At 57.1% G+C, this 26,623-nt stretch overlaps 2 protein-coding genes across 4 annotated transcripts; one reads left to right on the forward strand and one right to left on the reverse strand.

The window, feature by feature from the left end:
- Positions 1-1,539: 1,539 nt before the first annotated feature.
- Positions 1,540-14,241, forward strand: ZW10 (zw10 kinetochore protein). Of its 3 annotated transcripts, none has more exons than XM_044456369.1 (16): positions 1,540-1,717; positions 2,601-2,735; positions 3,695-3,796; positions 3,898-3,975; positions 4,121-4,280; positions 4,968-5,117; positions 5,712-5,903; positions 6,252-6,415; positions 6,810-6,992; positions 7,918-8,156; positions 9,395-9,466; positions 10,275-10,432; positions 10,568-10,698; positions 11,133-11,264; positions 11,999-12,201; positions 12,692-14,241. In XM_044456369.1, the coding sequence occupies exons 1-16, from the start codon at positions 1,562-1,564 to the stop codon at positions 12,810-12,812; spliced, it is 2,376 nt and encodes a 791-aa protein (XP_044312304.1). In that variant the 5' UTR covers positions 1,540-1,561; the 3' UTR covers positions 12,813-14,241. The 3 variants fall into 3 exon arrangements, with proteins under 3 accessions (XP_044312304.1, XP_044312305.1, XP_044312306.1); XM_044456370.1 differs by having other exon boundaries at positions 8,017-8,156; XM_044456371.1 differs by lacking the exon at positions 12,692-14,241 and having other exon boundaries at positions 7,918-7,977; positions 8,085-8,156; positions 11,999-12,100.
- A 3,981-nt stretch (positions 14,242-18,222) lies between these two features.
- TMPRSS5 (transmembrane serine protease 5) lies at positions 18,223-26,094 on the reverse strand. The gene is made up of 9 exons (XM_044456322.1): positions 26,049-26,094; positions 23,764-23,865; positions 23,505-23,648; positions 22,361-22,577; positions 21,766-21,879; positions 20,457-20,500; positions 19,907-20,042; positions 19,188-19,342; positions 18,223-18,513 (listed from the first exon to the last, which is right to left on the reverse strand). The coding sequence occupies exons 1-9, from the start codon at positions 26,092-26,094 to the stop codon at positions 18,290-18,292; spliced, it is 1,182 nt and encodes a 393-aa protein (XP_044312257.1). The 3' UTR covers positions 18,223-18,289.
- Between the last annotated feature and the right edge of the window lie 529 nt (positions 26,095-26,623).

The following is a 26,623-nucleotide window of genomic DNA, read 5'->3' on the forward strand; positions in this document are numbered from 1 at the left end:
CTGTGCATTGCCATGGGAGTTTAGGTTGGCCCCCTAGACTAAATCCAAAATCCTAATTCCATTTACTAGGAAGCAAATGCCACTGATCTTAGTGAAGCCGAGAGCTTTGCAGAGTGCCCAGACAGTCCTCCCGCCCAAAACATCCCCTTCCCCTTCTGCCCCTTCCTTCATCTCAGCAGAACAGGGTGTGCAGGTAGGGAGAGGAGATCCATTTAGTCATGGCCGAGGGTAAAACTAGATTCGGAGACACACAGTCTGCTGAGCATTCGGGGTTGTTTTCTGTTGTCTTGCCACTCTGGATTAGCCTGAATCCTTGCAAAGGAGAAATTCAAGGCACTCCTTTTAAACTGTTTGTTCTTTCTGGCGCCAGCTGCCCCGGCCTCTTTTTTCAAACTAGGCTGCTGAAGAGCTGTAGTTTTTCCAAAGCACATGACTTCTCACATTAGGGAAAATTCCAGAATTTTGCCATCGCTCCCTGAAACTGCCCAGTAGCAATACTCTTTTCAGCTCAGATCTTCCTTTGCATGAAAATGGGTTTTGATATATAGTTTTGAACCATTTATAGCGCGATGCCGCAAATAGGAACACTCTCTTATCCTCTCGAGGAGTGTGAGGGGAGCCTGCCATGCCACCCACGGTTTCCTTGAAGTCCAAGGTTGGAACCCGGGAATCCCGCATGAGACCCGGGGCGAGGCTGGGGCGCACCTCGCGTCGCCCCCTCAGCGCTTTGCAGCCAGAAAGCCGCATCGTCTCCCGGCAGGGGAAGTAGGAAGCCCACGTTAAGGGCGCCACGTGGAGAAGCAGCTTCCACGGAGCTCCTGTTTCGAAGGGCGATGGAGAACAGAGCAAGCCCAGTGCAGAAAGACCGCAGGTGCCTATCGCAGCAGGTGCCTATCTATGTATGTACGAAAACATGATGGGGGGGGGGTCTCTAGGTCCCTGCAAGGGAGGCAGGGCACGCTGCTCTTCCCGAGCACCAGCCCTGCAAGGTAGGCTGCCACCACCCCGGACGTCCAACTCAGCCTGAGTCAGGGGGCCGTCAAAGCTCAAAAACCCCCTGAAGCCCAAGCCGGCGCCCTTTGCGGCAGACTTCCCCAACGGGGCGCCCGCCAGATGTGCTGGGACTACCACTCCCAGAATCCCCAGCCAGCAGAGCCGCATTGGAGAGCGGTCGGGTGAGGAAAGCTGCGCATCTGCAGTGACGCCCCGCCCCGCGCCTGGTTCGAAATTCAACCGTCTTTCCCCTCCCCGGAGGCGCGAAAACGAATTCGGCGGAAGCAACCCGGAAGCCCTCCGCACATTCCTACGTCTGTTAATTCAACGGCCTTTCCCCATTGGCTACGCCGGTGTCCGCGGGGCTGCTCTACCCGTAATATCTCTATGGCGGTTCCCCTTTCTCTGTCCGCCGGCGCAGCCGCACGCACACAGAGACCGGAAGTGCCTCGTGGCCGCAGCGCACGCCGGGACCAGTAGTCGGGCTCGACGCGCACGCGCGCGCCCCTCCCGTGATGCACTGCGCGCGGCAAAGGCGACGGGGCGGCCGCTGACGAAGGAGTTGCTCATGGAGGTGGCCGAGGCCGAGGCGGTGCCGCTGCCCCCGCCGGCGGCGAAGGGCCTGTCGCTGGTGGAGGACGTGCTGGCTTGCTCGGGCCGCCTGGAGAGGGAAGGCCTGGGCCACCGCATCTCCCGCCTCTCCTGCCGGGTGGAGGAGCTGAAGGTATGGGGGCGGGGCCGCTCGGGGGCGGGGCCTGCCCCGGGCTCTTTCGCGGCTCTTGGCGCCTTCTCCGAGCTGAGCGTTCCTGAGCACGTGCAGAGCGGCTCTCGGCCACGTGGCTGCCCGTTCAGGCCCTGGAGAGCCTGCGAGGTGTGGGGTGGCTGTGAGGACAGACGGAAGGAGAGCAGGACTATGCAGCGCCCCCGCCCGATTCCTTGCTGGAGAAAAGTAGAATACCAAAGTAATAGCAACTTCAGGTGCGAAAAGGCGCAACCGGTGCATGCATAGAGAGTATGTTTCTAACTACGAGCCAGGCCTTTTTCCTGCCTAAACAGGAATCTGCCTGAAAAGATTGGGTGCCCTTTTGGGTGCAGAGGCAGTGGGAAAGGCAGTGCCTCTATTCATGTGCGGAGTTGTGCTTTGATTTCAGTTTGGATTGGAGACAGCTGAGAAGTTGGGGCCGGAGAAGTGGGTGATGGTGGTGACTCTTGATGTGTGCAGAATGTGCTCTTTCAGGGAGGGCACCAGGAAGGGGCGTCTAGCTGGAGGTCAGCAGTAGTGGATCTCTCTCAGATCAATAAATCCACTGGCTGGACCATGCTTGTAGTTAACGAACCTGGTGTGTTTGGCTATGTTATACTACACGTCTTAGCATTCCCCAGCCAGCAAGCCTCAAGGCCACTGGAGTTCTTTGTTCTGTCTGCAACTCACCGGGATGTAACTTCCATCTTCATGAAGTCCGCTTCATCGCATGCGCTTTTCCTAGGAGACTGACAAGCGGAGGAAGCTTGCTTTCAGCCAGCCACTCGGGGGCTTGCCCGTGTGCTCCTTTCCATGTTATTGCTTTGATGTGGGTTTGTGGTGACGCTCCCTCATGTCCTTCCAGGGTGAGGTCTGCAGCATGATTAGCCAGAGGTATGTTGAGTTCCTGCCCAGTATGCAGAATGCCAAGGAACTGGAATCCCAAGTAGAGGAGTTGTCTGGCAACATTGACCAGCTGAAGTCCAGGATTGAGAATGAGGTGACAAAGCAGCACTGAATTAATGGGCCTTTGTTGGTGTGAGTTCAGCTCGTTTGAATAAGGATCTTAGAGCACAAGGACCCAAGCAAAGCCCTGCCTAACCCTAACCCATACCCAGGGCCCACCCGGAGCAGCACTCCATTTGCAGTGGCAAACCAGCTGCCCACAGGGTCCCTTGGGCAGGATAGGTGCAAGACCTCCCCCTGCCCAAGCTCCTCAGCAATTGGGGTAGGCAGGCCTCTGGTCAGTGAGGAAGCACATGCCCAGCAAGGCTAGTAGCCCTCGATAGCTGCCTCTTCTGTGAATCTGTCCAGTCCCTTTGTAAAGCCATCCAAATTGGTGGACATCACCGCTTCCTGTAGCAGTGAATTCCAGAAGTGCTTCTTTTTATCTGCCCTACACTCTCCCACCAGTCAACTTCATGGGATGACCCCGGGTTCACGTGTTATGGGAGAGAGAGTTTGCCTTTTTCACAGCGGCTGTGCACTGGGCCAGCATTTTAATCCAGCTTGGCCACCACCATCCCAATATCTCTTTCTTGCTCAGTCACTTCTACTTCAGGTCCCATCTGCCTGTGCTTGGACTGGGGATTTTTTTACCCCAGTATGTATTTGCTAGTACTATTTATTAGTAGTACTAAATAACCTAATACACAGAACTATTAGATGACTTCATCTTGAAGACTCTCATTTCATTGTTTGCATTTTTAAATAGTTATAAAATTAGAAAGTGTCTCCATCCACCCAACATCCTGACTTCAAGTTAAGGTAGCTCTTTGCAAATGCAATCAACAATAAAACCCAGAAACATTTAGACGCTTAGAGAATAATTAGAGCCCGGGGAAAATGTCTTTTCTGGCAAACAGAATAGAAAAAGCAATATGATGTGTATGAAGCCCGCTAAATTCTATTTGTGTCTCATGACTATCCATATTTCCGGCTTTTGTGGCCCCTTTCTAGGTCCAGCAGGACCTTAACGTGGCCATTGCAGAGTTTGCTGAGCTGAAACAACAGCTGGAGAGAGACACTCTGGTCCTGTGTGTGCTGAAACAGCTGCAGGAGGTGAGAGAGCGACCAGCGGCCTTCTCATCATGCCTCTTTCCCTTTGTCCGCGTTCAGAGCTCGTTGTCAACCACCAGGGTTTCCTCTTCCATGTCTTTTAGTTCGATGCAGCTCTGAAGCAGGTTAATGCCCTGTTGCCACAGAAGAAATATGTCCCAGCAGCCTGCCACCTGAACCAGGTATTTCTAGATTCCTCGGGGACTGGGGGGCGCACACAGGTGGCCACTGTTCCTCCTGGGCGCTGATGCCTGCCTCAGGATGGATGGCTCGGCTTCCAGCAGGCCTCATGTTCCCGCACGGAACTCTCCCTTTGCTCTCTGCCAGGCCCGGAGGGCTCTGAAGACGATGGAATCGCGGCGAGGCTTTGAGCTGAAGATTCTGAAGGCTCTCAGCAGGGAGGTCACCCTGCAGACCCAGAATGTCCTGTACCTCTTGGGGCAGGAGTGGCAGCAGATGGCCGTCTGGAAGCTTCCTCAAGCCCAAGGTTGAGCAGCTTGTTCGTGGCGTGCCCTTCTGTGGGAGGGTCATGGTGGGGAAGCTTCAGCACAGGCTGGCGGTTGGGAGAGCCCGTAACTCGGTGGTGGAGCACACTGTCCTGCGTGCAGAAGGCCGTGGGTCCAGCCCTGGACTCCTCCAGTGTTAAAAATGGCGAGCACGACCTTTTTCTGCTGGAGAGCCTGGGAGCCACAGCCAGCGAGGGCAGGCCAGCCATCCTCAGCCTGGTCCCTTTTAGATGCTTAGGAGTGCAGCCCTGCTGGGCCCCAGCCCCTGTGGCAGGACTTGTAGGCCAAACCTCTGGAGGATGCCAGGGGAGGGAGGGAGGGAGGAAGTACCCAGTACTGAGTTATATGGACAAGTTGTCGCATTGTGGTGGCCTGGCCTGCAAGCAGGAATAATGGTCCGAAGCCTTCCGATACTGTTCGCATGCCGCTCTTCACTCGTTTTTGTAAGATCTACACTTCAGCACTGCTAGCTTTGATTTTGGGGTCCCTCCCTGCAATAGACAGTGGGGTTCCATTCAGTTGGACTCCTGTTGAACTGAGCCTGGCCACCTCCTTTGTGGAACGGCCTGGGCAAGAGGCCAGGCACCAGCTGGGCTTCTCCATGTGGCAGTGTTGCAGCTCTTGATGAAGGGTGTTTGCCGTAATTTGTCCTGCACCTTTTTGTGTAGAAACTGGGAGCCTGGAGGCAGCCGTGGGGACAGAACTGCACCTGCGCACAGTGCTGCCTGAAGCGGAGCTGGTGGCCGGCGTGGCGGTGGCGTCTGTGCTTCAGGCCTTTGCTATCCTGGGCGAGCTGCGCTTGAGGTTCAAGCACTTCAGTAAGTCCTTCTGAGTCGCAGCAGCAGATCCCTGTCCTTCGTTTCAAACCTGATGGCGGAGGGCGTTTGCCCTTTTGGGCTGGACCATCATTCCCTAGATCCAGAGGTCAAAACCTCTGGTATCTGGACCTCAGGGTCCTTTTGCGTGATGAGAATCAGAGGCCCTTCCACACCATGCTCAAAGCAGTGTTGTCTTCGTCAGCTCCCGCAATGGGGGAATCAAAGCAAGTGCAGCATTGCTCTGATAGAAGGCAGTGTGTCCTAATTTTTCATGCATAGAATAGGGTGGTACAAAGGGTTATTCTGGTATGTGTAGACAAATGCGTAACTGGACTGAAAAGGGATGGAGTTTGGCACCATTTCTTGTCTGCCTTGGTGGCCACATTTTAGAGTTCCTGTCGCTCGCTCCAAAAGGGACTGCTCTTCCCACCCCAGAGGTAGCCGCACACCCACGGTTCTGGCAGGATCTTCCCCTGTGAGCTGAGTGGACAATTTGGGGAATGTCGCAGCAGCAGCCCAGGGGAAATGCCTCTTACTGGCCTCTTGTGCTTGGACCTTCAAGTCCTTTTGACAGCCTCCCATTCCCGTTCCCAGGCCAGTCACTGCTGAAGCACATACTCAGGCCGCTGGTCTGCCACGCCTCCCTGCGGCCCTTGCTGGAAGAGCAGCCCAATGTGGTCATTCTGCGGTTGGAGACAGCGGGCTCGGATCGTGGCCATGCACCGCCTGTGGAGGTGTTCGCAAAGGTCAAGCTGGTGTTTGAGGCCCTGCACAAATACCACCTGGGTGAGGAACTCCTCAGCGGTTTCCCTGGAGGGAAGGTGACATGGGCGATGAACGGGGGGCGGTTTCTCAGCACGTCAAGCACGCGAGTGCTTTCTCTAGCGCATCGGGGAGCCGCTGGGTGTTTCTGCATTCTGGTAACGGGAAGTCCTGGCAGAGAAGGCCGTCCCTGGCTGCCAGTCGTGAGGGCTAGGGCTGCTGGCAGTATGGCGGCATGCCCACTGCGGGAAAAGCCAAGCCAGGGGACGCTTTCGCAGCCGGGGCCTCTGGCTCGCGGGCCGACCACATGCAGCTGGTTGGCCGCTGAGTGGACAGAATGGCGGCATTCAGGGCCCTTCTTGCGTTCCCCAGGTGTTTCCCTGGAGCCCTGCATTGAGGAGGGGAGCAACTCAGTGCCTGCCTTGGCAGAGGTGTTGGGGGACCTGATCTGGAAGGAGCTGTCGGACTGCCTCATTCACGACTGCCTGGTGCACTCGATCCCAAACAGCAGCAGCAAACTGGGGCAGTACATCGAGGTGGGTGCCGCGTACTTGAGGGCCGGGGTGGGGTAGGAAGGGCGGGACAGGGAGAGACTGCCGGGACCTTAGTCAGATCTTCTTCCCTTTCCCTCTTTTTCCTTCTTAAAGTGCTGATGTAAAAGTTTACCTAGTCGATTAAAATGAACGGAGGGATTGTGCTCACAGGCTGCAGTTTTCCTGAGTGTACCTCTCTTAGTAGAGAGCAGACCTGCTCTCTCTTGGCTGCACGATGCTGGACTTGTGTTAGGACGCTGCTGCAGGGGCGGATGGGCGTGGATGCACTGCAGAGCAGAGCGATTAATAACTCTCTCACGCAGTACGGATTCCTAGAACAGCGGCTCGAGGGATGCACGGGCTTGACTCTCACTTGCCTCCCTGCCCCCTTCCGCAGGTGATTAAAGCGACCGAAGAATTCGAAAAGGCCTTGAAGGACATGCAGTTCTTGAAGGAGGAGTCCACCGACTTGTTGACGTACGCCCGCAACGTGAACTGCCATTTTGCGAACAAAAAATGCCAGGATGTAATAGTGGCAGCAAGAATGCTGATGACATCGGAAATACACAACACGGTCAAGGTACCCGACCAAGGAAGCTTCCGGCCATTTACTTACCTGGGGTTTTCTCAGATCCATTGTGTCATCTCCTTTGCATCAACCTTATGCTATTAAGTGATATGCAAATCGCTGAGATAAATAACGGGTACACTTGAAAACAAAAGTGAAACACCTGTATCCTACTTGCGTTTATTCCAGTGTGTGCAAATGCAGCCATGCGCTGGGTGTCATTAAAAGGGCTGTTCTAAGACTTGGAAATGCAGAGGCGCGAACAAAGCCCATCACGCAGGTTGCCTGCAACAGCTTAATAAGCCTGAGGCTTGGCTGACTCCATTAGAAACCTAGCCTGGGTCCACGAGGGTGGCTTCCCTGGTCCATGACAATCTCATTTTTAAGTTGCGCGTGTATTTGGCCCTTCCAGAAGTTCAGAGCCCCTTGCCTTTGCTTCCTCTTCTGGTCCTCCCCCAAAGCAGCGAGGGCCATGCAGTTTCAGCTCCAGTACCCTGGCATCGTGGTGGAGAAGGAGGCCTGAGGCGAACGTAGCACGCAGCTGACTTGGGCGATTCAAAGTCGCTTGCTCTGTCAGCACAGCCTGCCTCTCGTGCAAGTCGGCTGTGAAGACCCTCAGCGGGTTGTCGGAAGGGCAGGATGTGAATGAGGTGCAGTGCGGGGAATCCCCAGACCATTCGCTTGGCCCAGTAGCAGTGCAGAGTATGCGAATGCCAGTACTCTCTGCAGAGTTGCTTGAGGATCCCCGTGGACTTCAAACTGGCGATCCCGTCAATGGCTGACACCTGTAATGTGGCATTTGTCGTCTTTTAACTGCCATACTACCTTTTGTGGCAGAGATGAAAGACTCACAGAGGTGCTTCTCTGGGATTCAAGTGTGTCTGTGCCCCAGCTCCAGTTGAGCTGTCTTCTCCCTTTTCTGCTGTGCATTTTCTAGGTTAGCCCAGACTCCTCTGTAATTCTGCCTAAACTGCCTGACCCTGGAGCAGGTGACCAGGTAAAGGCGCTAGAAGCACCCAAGGCTCTTCCCAAACAGGTGATGAATCTGGAGAATGAAACAAAACTAAGCCGACATACCTTTTCGTTTCCCGCCTGCCGCATCAGCGACTCCGTCCAGAAATTGATGGCATTGGCGTATCAGACGCTGCAGGAGGCCTCAGACAGCACGGATCAGTGGTGAGCTGCGTCAAATTCTCTGGGCTGCACTTCTAAGGGAGTGAAATTGGTCGAAGCATTTATTTTTCAGCTGTGACTGCTTAGGAGAAGAGTGTAGGCACAGTCACCGGAGTTTATGGACGTTCGAATGTCTTCGTTGAGTCATTTCTGGTCAGTTGGTGCCAGGGGTCCCTTGCCTTGCAGTCCCCCTGAAACGCTTGCAAGTTGCTGAATACCCAGCGAGGACCCTTGAGATCCTGGGAACTACTTTAGAAAGGGCAGTAGAAGCAGAAAGGGAAAGGGGGTTACTGGGGGCTTGTGTGCCCAGGAATGGTTTGCAAAGAAGTCTCACGTTTGGCCAGAACTCTGCTCCCACCTCACCCCCTCCCAAAAAAGTGACATTCAATAATAGAGTTCTCACTCTTTTTTGGAGTTGATGCTGATTTATTTATTTATAATTTTGTGCCACTTGGTACGCTGAACTCCTGAAGTTGGTTCTGTTAAATACGCAAAGGAGCAGTGTAAACGCCAGGCAAGATAATAAATATTTTAAGAGCGTTACCAGAAACTGACAATTGTTTAGAGGTTAGGGAAGGCTTGTGTGAGCAGATACGCTTTCAGGGCGGGTCCAGAATCTGCCACCATTTGAGCCTCACTTCTGGCCCCTCCATCCCAGCAGTGGGCGCAGCTGCTCATTCGTGATGTTATTTGTGATGTTTCTTGGGTTAACGAAACCATTTTGAACACCTTCGGACTAGAAAGCAGGAGGCAGATATTCAGACGTATTTCATTTGCGTCACGTACTCCAGTTTCCTCTCCATCCCTGTTGATCTGGGGCTGTGCCATCTGTCCCAGGAGCAGCCTCGCTTGCACCTGCCAGGCACGCCGCTATCACAGGTTTTCCCTTTATTCCCAGAGACTTCTTTGAGCTGAGAAACTGCAGCTGGGAAACTTCTTTTAGCAGGTCTGCACAGCAAAGTGCCGCCCTCCTTCACCTGGAGTTCGAAGAGCGCTTTTTGCTTTTGAGCAGAAAACCTGGGCCTCAGTCCATTGCTCAGTGCCCACTCCAGGTTTATGAACCAGGCTCTCCTGCACAAAGGGGCAGGTAGCTTTGAGGGACCCTGCCTGTGGCCGGTCCCTCGAGACTTCACAAGGGCATGGCCCGGGCAAGCGTGGTGTTGTAATTCTGCCGCAGCTGTGCTGCTTCTAGCTGGCCAGGACCTGAAACTCCGTTTCTGCCTCTCCTCTCCCCCTTGCAGCTGCATCCAGCTCTTCTACGCAGTGCGCAACATGTTCCAGCTCTTCTGCGACGTGGTGCCGACATACCACAAGTGAGCGGGGGCTTGGCTGATGGACAGCTAGGGCTGCGGAGGGGGCCGGTGCGGCTCTGCTGTATCCCCAGGGAGGCTCACCCGGTGCCCATCAGCCGACGGCCTGTCCGCCTTCCCGGACTTGTCGGTCGTTCAGTCTCACGGCGTTGGTGTCGCTTCGGGTCCGGCTGGCTTTTGCTTTACTCTTGTTCTGTTCGGCCTTGTTTTTATCCTGCTGTGCTATTGCTTTTATAGTTTCTCAGTTTTGTTGTGTGAGTTCCCCGTGGAGCTTTAAAGGCACGCGTCTTCCCGGACCAGCCTTCCCGGGCCGGGTGCTCTCCAGGTGTGTCGGACGGCCATCGCCTGCGCATGGTGGGAGTGGTGGGAGGCTAGCGCAACACACCTGGAGGGCACCAGGTCGGGGAAGGCGGTCCTGGGCTGCCTTCACTCTGCGACCTCCCCTGCCCCTTCCCCTCTGGGGAGGCAGGACCGGCTCCTGAGCCGCCCCTGGGAGCCTTTGGCTGGCCGCAGCTTGACTGCGCATGCAAGGCTGGGCGGAGAATGTGCCCCCCCCCCCGCCACAGGGGCCCGTGCTGCCTTGGTACCGTCACCGTCCGGAGATGGCGCTTCCCGTGGGGGCCGGGCTGCCTGCTGCTGCTCCTGCGCCGAGGGCTCTCGGGAAAGGTGGCGCAGGCATGCTGCTCCGTGAACCCGGGGGCCGGGTCTCCTTTCGGTGGCCGCAGCTGGAGGGGCGTGCCGAGCCGCGTGTGGTCTGGCCGCCTCCGAAGCCTCAGCACCGCGGCTGCCCCGCTTCTCTCGCCCTCCACAGGGAGAACCTGCGGACGCTTCCCCAGCTGGCCGCCGTGCACCACAACAACTGCATGTATGTCGCGCACCACCTCCTGACCCTGGGCCACCGCTTCCGGGGCCGGCCGGGGGGCGAGACGGCCACCTTCGTCGACCTGGTGCCTGCCTTCAGGAGGCTTGGTGAGCCTGCGGCACGCCCCCGGGCTGCGTCCGTGCCTCCAGCCGGGCGGCTTCGGCGGCAGCCTCCGAGCCCGAGGCCCGAGGCGGCCCCCGGGATGACGTTGCCCTAGCGTGACCCTCCTTGCCCTTCCCCAGCGACAGAGTGCTTCCTGGCCCAGATGCGCGTCCAGAAGGGGGAGCTGCTGGAGAGACTCTCGGGTGCCAGGAACCTCTCCAACATGGACGACGAGGACAACTCCTCCGCAGCCAGCAAAGCCGTCCGGCAGGTTGGTGGGGCCGGGTGGGGCCTGTGGGCGAGGAGCCCCCAGGCTGCAGCTTGGGAGGCGCCACCCCGCTCCAGCACAGTAGGTGACGCCGTGCCGCTCTGGCCGTCGGGGCGGCCGCGAGCCATGGGCTGGCTCTCCCCTCCACGCAGCGCCCACGGCCCTGTTGCACAGCCCCCCCGCCCTTGAGGGAACCGCACCGGGTGGCGGCAGCAGCCCCACAACGCCATCGCGCAGTGCGTGAAGCAGGGCTTGCGGCTGTCCCTGCACCACTGCCCAGCGCGAGCGGCAGCCACAGCCCCTCCGGTTCTGCATCATGCGCCGATTTCTACCTTCGCCCCGCCCCCAAGCCATGTGCCCCTTTGTCTGCCAGCCTGGAAGCCACTGTCCTGGTGCGTGTGTCCCGAGACCAGAAGTCACTGCCCTCTCCCTCCTAGGTCCTGCACCAGCTGAGGCGGCTTGGCAAGGTCTGGCAGGACGTGCTCCCGGTGAACGTCTATTGCAAGGCCATGGGGACGCTGCTCAGCACAGCCGTCGGTGAGATCGCCCACCGAATCATCGCCCTGGAGGTGAGGGTCACGCGGGTGGCAGGTGTTCTGCACGTCCAGCCGTTCCTCCTTGTGAGAGCAGCCCGCTCTCCACAGATCTTGTCCAAATTTAGACCTGCTCGAGTGGATCGGTGTTGCCGTGGTTCCCGGAAAGTGATCTGAGCCCAGGCGGACTCCTGCCCATGGTAGAAGTTCACATTAGGGGGATCAGGGAGCTCTGCTCTTGAACATGTGGTCACTTAAGAGAAAAACCCTTCACGGGCATCAGAGGTTAGGCCGTGCCCGCTCGGCTTCTCGACCGAGTCTCCCGATGGGCTTTGTCTCCTTGCGCTGGGAAGCCGGTCCTGCGCAGGTGCATTGAGCGCCATCCCTGCAAGAGGAGCTTCGGGCTGCCCTGGGCAAGTGCCTTCTCCCAGTGTAAGATGCGCACTGGGGGCACGCTGAAGGCTGGGCCGCGGGTTCCGGGGCTGCTGTCGTCCCGAGGCGCTGAGGGCCACGCGGACGTCGACTGCTCGGGTTCCGCTTGTCCCTTGCAGGGGTCCTAAGCGTGCTGCTCAGAAGAGTCGGGTGCAAATTCCTTGGTGGGTCGAAGAGAGAGCCTCGGGGATTTCCATAGGAGGGGTTGGGGTGGGCAAGCAGAGGTGGCGTCCAGTCCTTCTGGCCAGGGAGGACGCACCACACTGCGTGGGGGACCCGTGCAGCGGCCTCACCTGGCCCTTCTGTCCCACTGGCTCCCCCTCTCTTTCACGCTGCAGGACATCTCTGCGGAGAACGCGGACCGGCTGCACGCGCTGTGCCAGACGGTGGTGGACGAGGGCCCCTCCGTGTTCGCGCCCCTGCTGGAGGAAGAGCAGAACAAGCGCTTCCGGGAGGAGGTCCCCGTCTACGTGCCGAAGTGGATGATGTTCAGGGAGCTCATGCTGGTGCTGCAGGCCAGCCTGCAAGACATCGTGGACCGGTGGGTGCTGCACGCCCCCCCGCCCCCGCTCGTCTGGGTGGGAAGTGGGAGCAGGGAGGATGAGGAGGAAGAACTGAGCAGGCAGCTGAAGAGCAGCGCTGGGATACTTCTGCTCACGCGTCATTTATGCCTGCTTCCAGTAGGATGTTTTTACCCCGGAAACCCAAGTTTTGTTCCCCATAATAGTGCAAGCCCTTTGCTCACTCTCATTTATTCTACATAGACCAAATTGCTGGGTTGTTTTGCCACTTGGCTTTAAAAACAAAAAGAGGAGGTGGGAGGAAGCAGAAGTTCAGGGAACGGGCAGAGGTCAACAAGGGGCAGCGGCGAAGAGGCAGTGCGGGGTTTTAAGCTCCGGTGCATGAACCAGCGGGAGGCCCTGGGCGACGGGAACAGGAAGCCCCCTGGGCCATGAGCTCCCTCTCAACCCTTCCCCTGCTCACAGCTGCTTCGGTAACAGCTCCTGCCCTTTTCCTCCTTCCCTTCCCAGGTGGGCAGACGGCAAAGGTCCTCTTGCAGCTCAGTTCTCCCCAAGTGAGGTAAGAAACCTGATCCGAGCCTTGTTCCAGAACACCGAGCGGAGGGCAGCCGCCCTGGGAAAAATCAAGTAGCTGCGCCAGCATCTCGTCCGAACTCTTCCTGGATGTGCTGCAACCGCGTCGCTGTGGCCATCGCTTGTCCAACTTGACCTTCTCCGCGTCTAAAGTACTTTTTGGCATCTGTGTGCAGGTGTTTCCCAAAGACCTGGCCTACCTGTTGGGAAGAGCATCACCTGACCCCGTGCCCAGGCCAGCACAGGAACGGTGTGATCCTCACCCCGCAAAGCTAGCTTCCCAACAGGATGTGGCCCCAGTGCACTCGGGCCCCAGACGGAAACCTCGCGAGTGGCCCTTGAACGCCCAGGGCCTGCGTACCGATCTTTCCAGTCCTGTCCTTTCCCGTGCTGGGTGCTTGGCGAGGCCTGTGGGAGCCCGGAGGAGCAATGAGCCACGGCGCAGCCTCCTCCCGGGACGCAGGCATTCCGCCGACAGGCTGGTCTGGGGATCCTTGCGGAACAGCATCTATGCAGCTTCTCACGGGAGGCTCACTTTGCGCGTCTTACCTCGTCTCTCTTGCAAACGGCCTCTGAAGCACACTAGACTTGAAAAACTGCTCCACGGCCCTCGAAGTGCCAAAGCATTACAGATTTGCCTGCTGCTCCCCTTTGGGGACTTCAGGAGCAGGACTCGGAGAGAGGATGGGCAGAGTCAGGTGTCCAGCCCCTCTCTGTGTCCGCCACGCACAGAAACAACATGTGGAAACGGAGATAGGGATCACACTACCAGTGCAGCCTTCAGCGTTGAGTGCACCCCGGTATCTTGGAATATCTGTGCATCTGCAGGAAAGCCTGCGCTTTTCCAGGGTCCTGGAAACCAGGCAAGCTTTTGTGCCAGTCACGTCCAGCTCCCAGGGCAGAAGCCAGGCTGAGCGCACGGATACTCTGGGATGCGCAAGCTGTTGGTTGGGGTGAGCAGTTTAGTTCTGCTGCTCGGTTTCCAAGTGCAAAAGCTGCCCTTGGAATATCTCTTGCAAGGCTTTTCTCAGTTCTAGCTTTCTGCTTCGCTTAGCGTCTGCATAATGGATCGAGACTGGCTGCCCCGGAACCGGCTCTCCTCTCAGGTGGGCCAGGCACGCGCGCTCCTCTCTCCCGTTCTTTATGTACTGACCTAGAAGTCGGCCGTACAGACGACTCTGATCTTTTGACAACTGGCAGATGCATTGTGCTCTGGCAGCACAGTCCACCCCACCTTGCACCTTCCTCATTTTCTCACTCCTCCCCTCCCAGAGGCCCAAAATCAACCACAGCCCTGCTTAGTAGAGACGTCACTGGTGAAAAGCATGAAGAGAAAGGTGGGTGGGGAAGCTGCTGGACGGGGCACCTCTTAGAACCTATTTTGAATTCTGTTGCGATGAGCTCTTCTGTTCCTTCCAGAAACAGTTGTCTTTTTGGAGTTCTGCTGTGGAAGTAAGGAAATATGCATACAAAGCTCTACCCAGTGACACCGTGTCCCTTATTTTGTTGCGTGGGGCAGGGCGGGGCTTGGCTAGGGCTGGAGTCAGGGCCTGGTGATTGGCTAGGGGCAAGAGGGCCGTGGCTTGCCAGTAGCACCCTACTTTGCAGGCAGGAAGGGGCAGGTTCAGTCCCCAGGAGCATGTCCAGGTGGGGCAGGAAGGAAATCCGCTCGAAACCTGGCAAGCCACTGCTGCCGGTCAGTGCCGACAAGACTGGACGGACCCAGAGTCTGACCGGCTGCAAGGCAGAGTCCTGTGTTTCTGGGTGCGGGGAATTTGGCTTGTTCACAAGTCGGGAGCTAAGAACGCCTCATGTTTAAAGCCAGTGTTTCTACTGCACAGAGTTGGGGTAAATAAGCGCCTGCTACTTGATGTCAGAAAACAGAGTGTTTTTCCTTGTCCTGTGCCACCTTTTCTCTAAAAAGTTCTGAGCCGTGTAAGTTTTCTGCGTGAGAGGTGTGTACTTTGGCATTCTCTTTCCTCCTCTGTTCATCTTCCTGTTCTATTGTATTCTTTTTAAGATGGAATGATTAGAAGTGCCAACCATACAGAAACATAAAAACATAGAAACAGAATGAGTCAGAAGGGGCCTCCCGGGCCATCTAGTCTGACCCCCGGCCCCAGTTGGCTCTGCTCACAACTATGCTAAGGTGGGTTGAGCCATGAATAAGTATAGACGCTTTATGCATTGGCAGTGACGTTTTCTATTTTTTGCTAATGATTCCCCGCAAGAAATGCATCTTTTGGTGGTCGCTGTTTAATATTTCTATTGCTCTCCCCATGATAATGCAAAGAATTCTGCCCTGCCAGGGAGGATGTGCCCCCCCCCCATTCAACCCTTTATATTAACTGTCATAAAACTTCACTTGCCATTGAACTGCCAATTCCACCAACGGCCAATGTGTTGCTTCCCCCTCCAGCTAAAAGTTGCTGGTGACGCCACCAGCCCGATGACTTAGATTTTGCAAGGCCATTCCCCTTCTCTGGATTTGCCAGAAAGCTTGTGTATTTCACAGGGAGGTGGGGTTGTGGCCAAGACGTGGGCAAAGATGGGCTCATCTCCATGGGTTCTGGAGTTGGTCTGCTGAAGCAGCCTTGAAGAAGGGCATTCCTGCAGTGCTCAGGAGAAGACTCGCCGGTCGCAGCCGTAGGTGCTTCTCGGGAGTGGGCCCTTGGTGCGTGAGACATGCTCTGCTTCCAGGGATGCGCTTTGGTGATCAGTAGTTCTGCAAGGCAACAGGGCAGAGTCCGTGACAAAGTGTTGGAAGCAACTCATAACTGCTCTGTAGAGAAAGGAAACGCTAGGATTTCCAGCTTGTGAGGACAAGCAGGCCTGCCCAGTGCCCTCGAAGCAGCGGGTACACTGTTGGTGCCCAAGGGAAAGATGCCGCCACCTGCAGGGAGCTGGATTTCACTTCAGCGGTGGCACAGGGTCTGCGTCTCCCGCTGCATCCGAGGGCAGTGGTTTGTTGGAAGGGTGTGGGGAGCCCTCGGCTTCATTTCCCCAGCGCCCGGCCGCTGCCTGAGGCCCCGTTCCGCCTCCTGGCAGAGCTGGCACGTCGGGAAGCGAGGAGGCAGTCCCCACAAAGCAGCCGGGGGGCTGCGAGGGCTGATCGGGCTTAGGGATTCGGACGGACCCTTGGGGAGGCCTGGCTGTGTTTGCTCCCCTTGGGTGGAGTGTCTTTGCCGAGTGTGGGGAAGGAGGCGTGCTAATTGAGCTGTGCAGCTGGACAGCCCTCAGTGGGACGGTTGAGCCTGGGAGGCCTTGGGGGCTGCCCCCAGTGGCCCTCTGGCCCCTTCTTGGCCTGGAGGGCCGGAGAGGAGAGGATCCTGCTCCCCCTCTCGATCTGCCGTGAAAGGGGCTTCGCGCTGCCGTAGTCTGGCCCCTTGAGAGAGGTCCGAGAAAATACTTCTGTTGCAAGGCCTGCTGGTTCGACCCGCATCTGGGAACAGAAGGGTCGCGCTCTCCCCTTTGATGTTTCTTCAGGCCGGTGTTCCACGTGGACACGGTGCAGAGGACTCCTCGGCACACGGCGAGCTTGGGGCTCTTGGCGCAGCCTCCCTGCGGCTGCTGGGGGAGGACGGCTCCCCTTTCTCGCGGCCGCTCCGTCTCCAGGATGCCTGTGGCACGGCTGCGCCCCTGGCTCAAGCGGCCCGGGGTGGTGCCAGCCGGCCTCCGGCTGCTCTTTGCTCACCTTAATCACGTGGTGGATCCAGTCCAGGAAGGCCACCACCTTGGTGTAGATGCAGGGGGCCTCAGGCTTCCCGCACCCAGCACCCCGGCCCCCAATGCCCATCAAGCGCGGCACGTGTTCAGACTCGCAGACCAGGGGGCCCCCACTCTCGCCCTGTCGAGACGAGACAGTTGCAGGGTTAGGGTCAGCACCCCGGCCTTGTTCGGTCAGAGGAACTCCCCTCTTGCCCTGCCTTCCTCCTGCAAAGTTGCTGTACAAACACGGCATCCAGGAGGGGGGAAGAGTTCCCCATCAGAGGACTGGAGAGAGCCAGACACCATCTCCTTGTGAAATGCTGCTGCCGGAGTGCTAGGCAAGAGGGACAGTTCGGCAAGGCGCTAGTCCTCAGGCATTGAACTGACGCACAAACTGTTGCCACAAGGGGGCCTTCGGGAGCTTGGCCAGCTGGATTTCTGGCATGCGTTTTATTTCGAGAAGCGGTTGGCACTTCTACTTGTGCAGATCTAAAGAAAGACGTGCTGGTGCTATTTTGGCCTGCTGCTCAAAGCGCCCCTGCCTTCTGGCATTTTGGGGGGCCCCTCACCTCTGACCAGAGATGATGCCTGTTGTTAAAATTTCGTAATACCATGAATTAATGTCACTGCAGCTGGCACAGGGCAGTGCTAGGTACTGAAAAGATGGGAGAGCCTCAAGCCCCCGGACAAAAACGAAGCTCAGATGTGCACATGCAGATTCACATCAGTTCTGAAGTCCACTGAGGACCCTCCCCCTTAGGACACCCCTATTTGCAAAAAGCTGCGTATGCCCAGGGCGGAGGAGAGCCCTGGATTTCAGAAACAGACTGAGGGTGGGGCCCAGCCACGTATCGGCCCCCCTGAAAACACAAGACCCCCTGTTCCCAGCCGTTACCTTGCAGGCGGTGATGTTTCCGTCCACGCAGCAGTGGACGCACAGCATCCGTGGGGAGAGCTTGCCACACGAGCTGCTGCCATCCCGGGGGTTCACCGCTGCCACCCACGCTTCCCTCGGCATCTCGGCTGCGGGCACCGTGGCTGCGAGACAAGCAGAGCCGTCCTTCCCCGCCCCACAAGGGCCCGACTGCCGGGGAGCGAGGGTCTCCCGGGCTTTCTCTGCAACGTGTCCCTTTATGGGGAGGACTGGGGAGAGTGTGGCCCAGCAGTGAGAGTGCTGGCTCGGGACTCCGAGGCCTGGGTTCAAATCCCCCCTGGGCAGCAGGCTCACTGGGTCAGCCCCACCTCCCTTGCAGGGCAAAAGATAACGTGGCGAAGAGGGGCATGGTACGAGCCCCCTTGGATTCCTTGCGAGGGGAGATAAATGTGACGCAAATTTTATTTATTTATTTATTTATTTATTTTTCAATTTATGTCCTGCCTTTTTCCTACAAAGGGCTCAAGGCGGCTTACATCATTCGCTGCCTCCATCTTATCCCCACAACAACAACCCTGTGAGGTAGGCTGGGCTGAGCGTCTGTGACTGGCCCAGTTGGCTCCGTGGCTCAGCAGGGACTCGAACCCAGGTCGTCCGAGTCCCAGTCCCGTGCTCTTAACCACTACGCCACACTGGCTCTCATGCATGGTATGATAATACATTGAGAACCCAAAAGGCTTGCGTTCAGAAAGATTGGTGTTTGTAAGCAGGGATTCTGCTCTGGCTTTGGTATTCTGAAGAAACGATCAGCAAAGCCACGTCTGGGGGTGGGGAGAGGTCTACCAAACCAAACCAAACCAAACCTGGGCCGCCATGGTTTCAGGCTTGGATAAAGGTATTTTCTGGGGAAAAGCTGAGCCGTACTTTCAAAATGGTAAAGAACAGTGGCCTTTTCACATCTCCCTGGCTGAATGTGCATCCGGGCAACGGTTTTGGTGTGGAATTCCTCGCTCACCGGGCGGCAGCTCCTCCTCACGGGTGAAGGACAGGGCTGGCCAGCCTCCTGGTGGATGTTTACCGTTTTCCAGCCATGAGTTGTCTTGCGCCAAGATCCAGCAGGAGCCGTTGTCGAGGTGGTCGAAAGGGCGCTGAGGCAAGCAAGCAGCCCGGACAGTCTCTGGGTTGGATGGCATCAGAGGGGAAGAGACGTGGTCTGGTGACCCTGGGTACTGCTGGGCCCCACGCGGGTGGGCCGAACGCCCCGAGTCCCACGTGCCTCCCACCCTTGGCCGCTGGCAGCGAATCTGTAGCTCACGGCGGGGCCCCTGCTCTGCGTGCCCAAGGCACTGGGCTCCGCCTGGCACTTCCAGGGAGGCCTGGAAAAATTCCTGGCGGGAGCGCTGGTGGGGCCCGGCCAGCGCACCTCACCACGCGTGGATCGAGGGCCGGGTTCTGCAGAAGGCGGCCTCTTCCCATGTTCCTAAAGCTGCACTGGAAGCAACTTGTCCTTCCCAGAGATTCTCAGACATATGCCTTTCCTGTGCTGCCAGTATGACAGACTGGGCAACACGGCGGCCAGGAGGAGGAGCCCCTGTGTGCAGTCGCCTTGCGGGGCGAGCCACCGGACTAGCTTGGAAGGCCTTCCTGCTTAGTGGAGGAACTGCAACAGAAGGTTGCAGCGCAGGCTGCTCCTCTGGTCCAGCCCCGCCTTTTCTCCAGCACAGGCCCTTGGATTCGCAGCCTTCCCTCCCGCTCTGTCAGTCACCCACCTGACCTCCCTCCTACCCTCCCTCAGGCTGACCCCCATGGCAGCCTCCAGCCAGAACGGCCTCAACGTCGGAGCGAACTCACCGGAGAAACGCAGCGGCTCCTTCAGCTTCAGCAGAGCAATGTCGTCGTCGTGGCGCCTGCTGTCGTAACCGGGATGGGGCACCACCATCTCCACTTCCCCACCGGAGTGGGCATCCAGCCCGACCAGGGCCGACCAGCTGGAAAGCAGGAGGGGCCTGCAGTGGGAGAAAACGCTCAGCCTTCCCGGCTGCTCCATTCCGCCTTGCCAGGCTGCTCCGCTAGTAAATCAAATTGGGGCCGGCCCGGGAGGGTGGAGAGGCCAGGCGTTCCTGAGGGGGAGGTATCCGCCACTCCGCCAGCCTCGCCAGCCCGGTGCTTTCCAGATGTTTTGCCCCCTGTGTGCACTGCATGCAGGTCCACGTCTCCATCTGGCGCGGGTTCAAGCACAGCAGTGGGCAGCCCGGCTGCTCGAAAGCAGCAATGCTCTTGATTTACAGGTGGGGAGCTGGGGGGCTAAGCTGACCGTGGCCGGTAGCGCTTTTCTGAACTCTCCTCTAAACTCTGGGAGATCAGAAGCCCTCGACCTGCGAACCATCTTGAGACCTTCCGGTAGATTCTGACTTGCGGTCCTCTCCCCCATCCTCGAACCCCCAGTTAACGCTTTTATTCTGGGCTGGGATCGACGCATGCCAGGCAATGCCGGCTGGTTGTCCAGCAAGGTAAGTGAGGGCCCCGGATGAGAGCTTGGCCGACACCCGCCTTCCTGCAGATTTCCTCACCGGTCAACGCAGTGAGCAGCTGTGACTATCCATCTGGCTGACACCACGGCGCCTCCGCAGACCCGGGTGGCGTCAAGACGAAGGCTGACCTGCCAGGGCCAGCGTCTCCGGGATGCCATGGAGTGGGTGCCATGCTCTGTCAGGGGGATAAAGGGAGCCTCAGTTCTCAAGGGCCCCGAGAGCAGAGCAGCCCTTGCTGGCCGGCGGCATCGTGCCTTCACCCGGTGCCCGCCCTGTGCTTGGGACATCGACCCCCTTCCCGCACCCGGTTTCCTTCCCTCCGTGCCTGCTGCCGCTTTCCGTCCCAGTCGGATGCCTTGCCTGGAAAGCTCTGCCCAAGCTCAGCCACAGCGGAAGTAGGACGAGAAGCTGAATATCGGCAAGGAAGCACGAGTTTCGTTTTGTATGCAAAGCTTGCCTTCCATTCTCTTTGAAATGGGGAAAGCTGGCAATGTCAGGCAAGACGGAGGGGAGGAATTCACTTCTTGAGGACAAGTCAAGTTAGCAGAAAGGCAATTCCTGGAGAATCCAAGCTGCCCCGAGCACCTACCAGAACACTTCAGAGCCACAATTCGACCCGAAGGGCATCTGCTCCTGCAGGGAATGAATCGGCAGCTTAGTCTAAGCGGTGAAGCCCGCCAGATTTCCTTCCAGAGACCTGGAGAAAGCCTCTTTCCACAGAATCCTCTTGCAGCACATACCACAATTCCCACGGCCTTCCCATGGCCAGGGCCGCCTCTGGAAGCGAGTGCCGAATCTTTTTCCGCCCGTGGGCCAGATTCCATTTGGAAAAGCCCTCGGGGAACCCAAAACATTTCAGCCTAAATCTCTCACGGCCATTAACTAAGCTTAGGAAGGGGCAATCCAGCCACTCGGCGTGAAATAGGGAAAAGCCAGGAAAGCCAAAATATCGGTGCTTTGGAGAAAGAGGGTGGCGTCCTCTGGGACACACCCCAACAATTTGGACTGGGGCCCCAGAACTGAGAACACTCCTCCTGTGTGCACTAACCTAACAGAGCTTTGCTTCACATGAACTGAGGTAGAGCTTGGATATTTGCATGCTACTTTTCACTGAAAATTTCTCAAAGAATAAGGTAAAACTATCCAACTTGACTGGCCGGAGCCGAGGTGCCAAATACCTAGAGAATACCTGAGCAGGGGAGAAAGCCTTAAAGAAAGACGGACTTTCTGTAAGAAAATACCTGTAGGGGTGCCCAGTGCAGGATGCCTGGTCTTGCGTCTGGCGGAGTGGATGCAACGGGAGCCTGCCCGCATGGGTACCCACCTGATCTGCCACCCATCTTTGGCGCTCTTCTTCCAGTTGGGCACAATCTGAAGAAACTCTTGGGAGCTGCTCACCTTCACGTCCGTGAGGTTCACCCCTTTGTGATGGGCGAGTCTGCAGGAATGACAAGGGAAGGCGACTGTGCTTGAGCTCGCTGCTTTTCTGGCCCTGGCTCCCAGCTGAGCAGCGGGGGAAGCTGCCCCAGGGCCCCTGGATACAAGCTGCCAGGCTCCCAGGCTGTGGACGATCAGGGAGAGCAAACAGGAATTTGGTGGTGGGGTTTGGCAGAGGGGGTCACGAACAATTTTCCCTCCTTTTCTCTGTCTCCTTAGAGCTTGGATATTTGCATGCTACTTTTCACTGAAAATTTCTCAAAGAATAAGGTAAAACTATCCAACTTGACTGGCCGGAGCCGAGGTGCCAAATACCTAGAGAATACCTGAGCAGGGGAGAAAGCCTTAAAGAAAGACGGACTTTCTGTAAGAAAATACCTGTAGGGGTGCCCAGTGCAGGATGCCTGGTCTTGCGTCTGGCGGAGTGGATGCAACGGGAGCCTGCCCGCATGGGTACCCACCTGATCTGCCACCCATCTTTGGCGCTCTTCTTCCAGTTGGGCACAATCTGAAGAAACTCTTGGGAGCTGCTCACCTTCACGTCCGTGAGGTTCACCCCTTTGTGATGGGCGAGTCTGCAGGAATGACAAGGGAAGGCGACTGTGCTTGAGCTCGCTGCTTTTCTGGCCCTGGCTCCCAGCTGAGCAGCGGGGGAAGCTGCCCCAGGGCCCCTGGATACAAGCTGCCAGGCTCCCAGGCTGTGGACGATCAGGGAGAGCAAACAGGAATTTGGTGGTGGGGTTTGGCAGAGGGGGTCACGAACAATTTTCCCTCCTTTTCTCTGTCTCCTTAGGACCCCCCTCCCCCTTTTCTATTTTGCAACACACTCCCATTTACAGGAAGGGCCGTGTTGCTAACCTTTCGTGAAGGCAGGAGAAAGCACCGGGTGTCACGACAGCCCACCAGGGCAGAACTACAAAGGTACCCTGAAGCTGATATTCCAGTGACCCAGAAGAGGTGGAGCATCAGGATGAGCTTGGCAAATTCCCAGGGAGCAGGATCCCCGGTCAGCGCAAGGACTCTTCATTGGCGAAGAATGGCTGTTGCGCCACTTACCCGCTGTGACCCATCTGCCTGCAGAACTTTGTCCCCAGGGAGACGTCCCAGTTCTCATGGCACAACAGAAGCCAGCTGGAGCGACCTTCCACCTGAACCTCTAACAAGAAGTTGCTTCTGTTTACTCTGAAAAACACTGAAAGGATTGGAGAAGCAGCTTGCTCATGTCCCGGGGCCTTTCCAAGCCCGGGCCTGCATGATGCCGGGGACAGTCGTCAGCATCAAGAGAGTGAATTTTTTCTGCAGCCGCGCACCAACTTTGCCACATCCACTCTTACCTGCTATCAATGCAGAGAGACATTTAATTTACGAGGCATCCAATAACTGTAAGATGGAGTGATGGTTTAACTAGGAGGTCTGCAATGGGCACGTGGCTGGACCCTCTGGCCCCACCCAACTCCACTCTTCTATGATTCTGTGAATAATTTCTTGTTTCAGGCAAGAACACATTTTTGCATTAACCTTGCACAATTTTAGTGAGTTTGACTGCTTTCTTTTTATTCCTGCATCTTCGCTATGATTATAGATAGAGATGCAGTAATACTTCCTCCTATTATCCTTATTCCTCCTATAAGGAGGAGGGGTGGTACAATTCCTTAAAGTAAATTTAAAAATTCCTTTTAAAAAATCCTGTTGAAGGAGTTGAACAGAACTCTGTAGAATCTTGGGCAATTTCAGGGGGCAGTTTCTGAGAAAGACCGAAGAAATGAATTCTGGCAGAGGCTTGCAAAATGCTTGCCTCTCCCCCTCCCTCTGTTTGAGTTTGAGCAAGGGCGCAGGGCGAACTGTCAAAAGGCTGGGAAGCATCTTCGTGAACCTCAGAAAAGCTCATTTGCTCTGATAAGCAGCTTCTCGGCACATTAGTCATCCTTGGTTCACATAAGCTTGGATGCGGCAGTCTCTGGCCTTTCCAGACCAGGGACCAACCGAGCTTTCAAAATGGCATGCTTTTAGATCTTGGCACACTGGCTGGCTTTTACCCTGGTTTTGCTCTGGCTTTATTCTATTTCCAACTCAAGATGTTCCAAGGGTGTTCCCCTACATTGCCACACTGTGTGGTTTGCTTTGTGAGCTGTTCAGAGAGCTCCCGTGGAGAGAGGGGAGGTCATCTGAGGGGGACGTGGTGTGGAGGGGCAGACACTACCTCTCTCGCCACTGGCACTTCCCAAGGGCGGTCCGGGGCTCTTCTCCTCTCCTCTCATAGTGCTGGTGCACTTTGCCGCAGCAGCTTCTGTGTGCAGGGGGATTCCTGGTTCTTGAAGGTGGAAGGGCTTCAGCAACAGTTTCACTGGGGGAGAGAAGACAGCAGGAAGGTGGATGGAGTCGGCCTGCAAAAAGCAAGGGAGGCAGCAGGAGCTGCTGCCGGAAAGTCTTGGCTCTCCACCCAGGCAGTCTGTACTCACCCAGGAGCCAAGCACCAGCAGCTGCTCCAGCCAGCAAGCCGAAGATCGCCAGCAGGGCCAGGCGTCTCTGGAAGGCGTAGGCACTGGGCGCAAGAGCCGTTTCTGATGGTGGTCGAGGCCAGAGGAAAAAGCAACAGGATTACAGGGGCTGACGTACAGGGGAAGCGCTGCAGCGTCTCCATGGTCAAGCTCCTGCAGGGTTCTGCAAGGAGGACCGGGTTCAGCCCCAGGACGGGACCTGCTGAGAGCTGCTGAGCAAATGCCAGATGGACCCTGTGTTCCTATACAGCTCCTTGCATGCTGGGCTTTATTCAGGAAGCATCTGCCAAAGGAGGAAAGCCAGAACCAGGAAAAGAGAACCAGAGAAATGTGCCACAGGTCCCAAAAGGCGAAGGGTCCATTTCTTCCCCCCACCCAGCATTTGCAGACCCAGGCCATGCCCGGATCAAGCAGCTCACCATGCCCTGGGGGCTCCAGTGCTCTCCTTTCCCCCCTTGACTCCGTGGGGCCAGGCTTGGCTCTTTGAACCTAAGGGTCAAAGTGCATTTGGCATGGATTCACAGTCACGAACATGGGGGAAGCAGCATCCTTGCAGCCCGAAAATAGATTACAGCAAAAGTTTTTCCAGCGAGATCCTGCTTTGCTCAGAGTTGTCTGCACTTGGGGACTGCCTGTCTGTCCTTCCACACACACGTGTCTGTGATCAGCAGTCCCAATCCGTGTCTCCAAGCTCCAGCCCAGTGCATCCAGTGCGACTCTGCTCCTGCTCTGCCCCCTTCACTGCCCCCCCAAACCATCTCCAGTTCTAGGCCATGCGCGCCATTTCCTCTGCAGACGCTTGCTGCCCACTGAGCAAGCCGCGGCATGGCAGTTTGGGGAGCCACGTTTGCTCTGCTCTCTGCTGTTTGCACCTGTGGAATTTGTGCAACCCTGTCCACATTTATTAGCTCGAGTGCGCACCCCCCAAAATGCTCAACTTGGCCAAAACTCTGCATAATCTCTATCGATGCATATTTTCATGCTCTGCTCAGTGGGCTGATTTGCCTATTTTTGATTAGAGTTTTTCATTTTGCATTTTCTTCTGTGGCTCACTCTGGAGAAAAAAAAGCAACATTAAAAATAGGTCAACATATCTGGAGGCCGTCAGGTTGGGGAAGAGGGAGATGGAGCTGTTGGGGTAAGCGGGTAAGCTTTGTCTCCAGGTTCTCCGTTCTTCTGGGCCTGCCCCCTGTGGGTGGCCACAGGCAAGGTGCCCCACCGCACGGGGCACTCCTGAGTCCGCCCAGGCATCCAGCTTGTGCAAAAGCGAGAGGGAAAATCAGCAGGGCCTTACCATCGCAGGGACTGCCAACCCGCTGGAGGACAGCCGGTGCTCCACGGCCTCGTTCCAGCAGACTCACAAAGGTGGGCGCCCCATCGTTAAATAGGTTTCTGGCTCGGCTTTGTTCCTGGCTCCTGCACAGCCCCCTGAGCACCCATCCCGGCCCCCGGCCATGAATGCAGCCCTTGTCTCGGTGGTAGAGGTCCTGCCCAGGTGGGATGTGTGTGCCCCCCTGCCTCTGTGCCTGGCCTGCTGGTGGGCTACCTGGAGAGAGGGGCAGGGATGTGGTTGCTTAGCAACACCGCCTCCCTCCCTCTCGACCCAAAAGTGGGCCCCGCACATCGCGGTGCAGCTTTTCTGGGGCTTGTTTGATCAGGAAGGTCAAGTGACATTTGCGGTTGATGAAATGTTGAAACGAGCAGCGCAAATGTGTGTGCGTCTCTCTCTCTAGCTCGACTCAGAAAGCGCGAAGAGGGGATCCTGAAGCCGTTGAATGGGGGGTAATTATCCCCCATTCCACTTTCCCCCCCAAAGGTCATGCCAAATGTCAGCAAAAGGACCGTATTCCTCCCCCCAAGGCAAGGCTCTTTTGGCCTGGAAGCCCCACCTTTTGACACAAGAAGCAGCCACGTGAAAGAGCACGGCTAAGGGGCCCCCGAGGCCTGACCGGACCCCTTTCCCGGGGGGAGCTGGTGGACCTGCTGCGGCTTCTGCTCCCCGCTCTCTGAAAGGGGCCGAGCAACTTCAGTGTTTCCATGGAAGAGAGAGGAACCCACAGGCAACATTCCCCCTCCTCCGTGCCACGACAAGTCCATTTTTTCCGGGAGTGAGACTCTGGGAGTACGAGAGATGCAGGCCGTTTTGAAGCACAAACCGTAGTGCTGGGACTAAGCAATACATTGGCGGGAAAGGCAAAATGCTCTAGAAGCAAACAGCCCCTGGCAGGGGCAGCCCAAACTGTTACGCTCTGCAATCCGTGTGGGTATGAAGGGCCTGTGCTCGAACGCCATCGAAGGCGTTCCCTTGCTTGGGACGGCTCCACGCGGCCCAGTCGTGAGCGGCCGGGGGCACCTTGCAAGATGGGACCCTGATGGATGCACGATCCTGCACGAAAGCACGTCTCAGCTGTGGGTGAGGTGCATCCCCAAAACCTGCTCCCCGCTCCGAGGAGGCATTTCTCCTTTGCTCTTGCTCAACTGGCCGGCAGAGGGAGGCTGGGAGCTGCAGCTGGCGCCTGCGGAGCAACCGGGGTCCGGCCGGGGGCGACGCTGCGGCCGAACCTGCCACAGTTCCCAGACCTCCTGGCGAGCGCTTTGCCTGCGTGCCTCCCTGGGGGCTGGGCTGGGCTGGGCTGGGCTGGGCTGTGGTGGCGGATGCCAGGTTATTAACGGGGGCTGGCAGATACTCCCATATCACGCCAGTCCTATATGGCTGCTAATTAAGTCCGGGCCCATTTTAAGGTGCTGGTAATGACTGATAAGGCCCAAAATGGCCTGGGTCCTGGGTACCTGAAGGAGCGCCCCTTCCCTGTGTGCCCCT

The sequence above is a fragment of the Varanus komodoensis genome, unplaced genomic scaffold (genome assembly GCF_004798865.1).
Source record: "Varanus komodoensis strain SLA01 unplaced genomic scaffold, ASM479886v1 scaffold83, whole genome shotgun sequence".
Lineage (NCBI taxonomy): Eukaryota > Metazoa > Chordata > Lepidosauria > Squamata > Varanidae > Varanus > Varanus komodoensis.

What these genes read in the sequence shown, in the direction of transcription:
- TMPRSS5 (XM_044456322.1), bottom strand. Translation starts at nt 26,094, where the DNA reads ATGGCGTTCGAGCACAGGCCCTTCATACCCACACGGATTGCAGAGC. An exon ending in AAGTGCCAGTGGCGAGAGAG is followed by an intron (nt 22,578 to 23,504) that starts GTAGTGTCTGCC and finishes TCTCTTGATGCT; the next exon opens with GACGACTGTCCCCGGCATCA. An exon ending in GGAGCCGCTGCGTTTCTCCG is followed by an intron (nt 18,514 to 19,187) that starts GTGAGTTCGCTC and finishes CATCCAACCCAG; the next exon opens with AGACTGTCCGGGCTGCTTGC.
- ZW10 (XM_044456369.1), top strand. Translation starts at nt 1,562, where the DNA reads ATGGAGGTGGCCGAGGCCGAGGCGGTGCCGCTGCCCCCGCCGGCGGCG. An exon ending in AGTCCAGGATTGAGAATGAG is followed by an intron (nt 2,736 to 3,694) that starts GTGACAAAGCAG and finishes GCCCCTTTCTAG; the next exon opens with GTCCAGCAGGACCTTAACGT. An exon ending in ACCGAATCATCGCCCTGGAG is followed by an intron (nt 11,265 to 11,998) that starts GTGAGGGTCACG and finishes TTCACGCTGCAG; the next exon opens with GACATCTCTGCGGAGAACGC.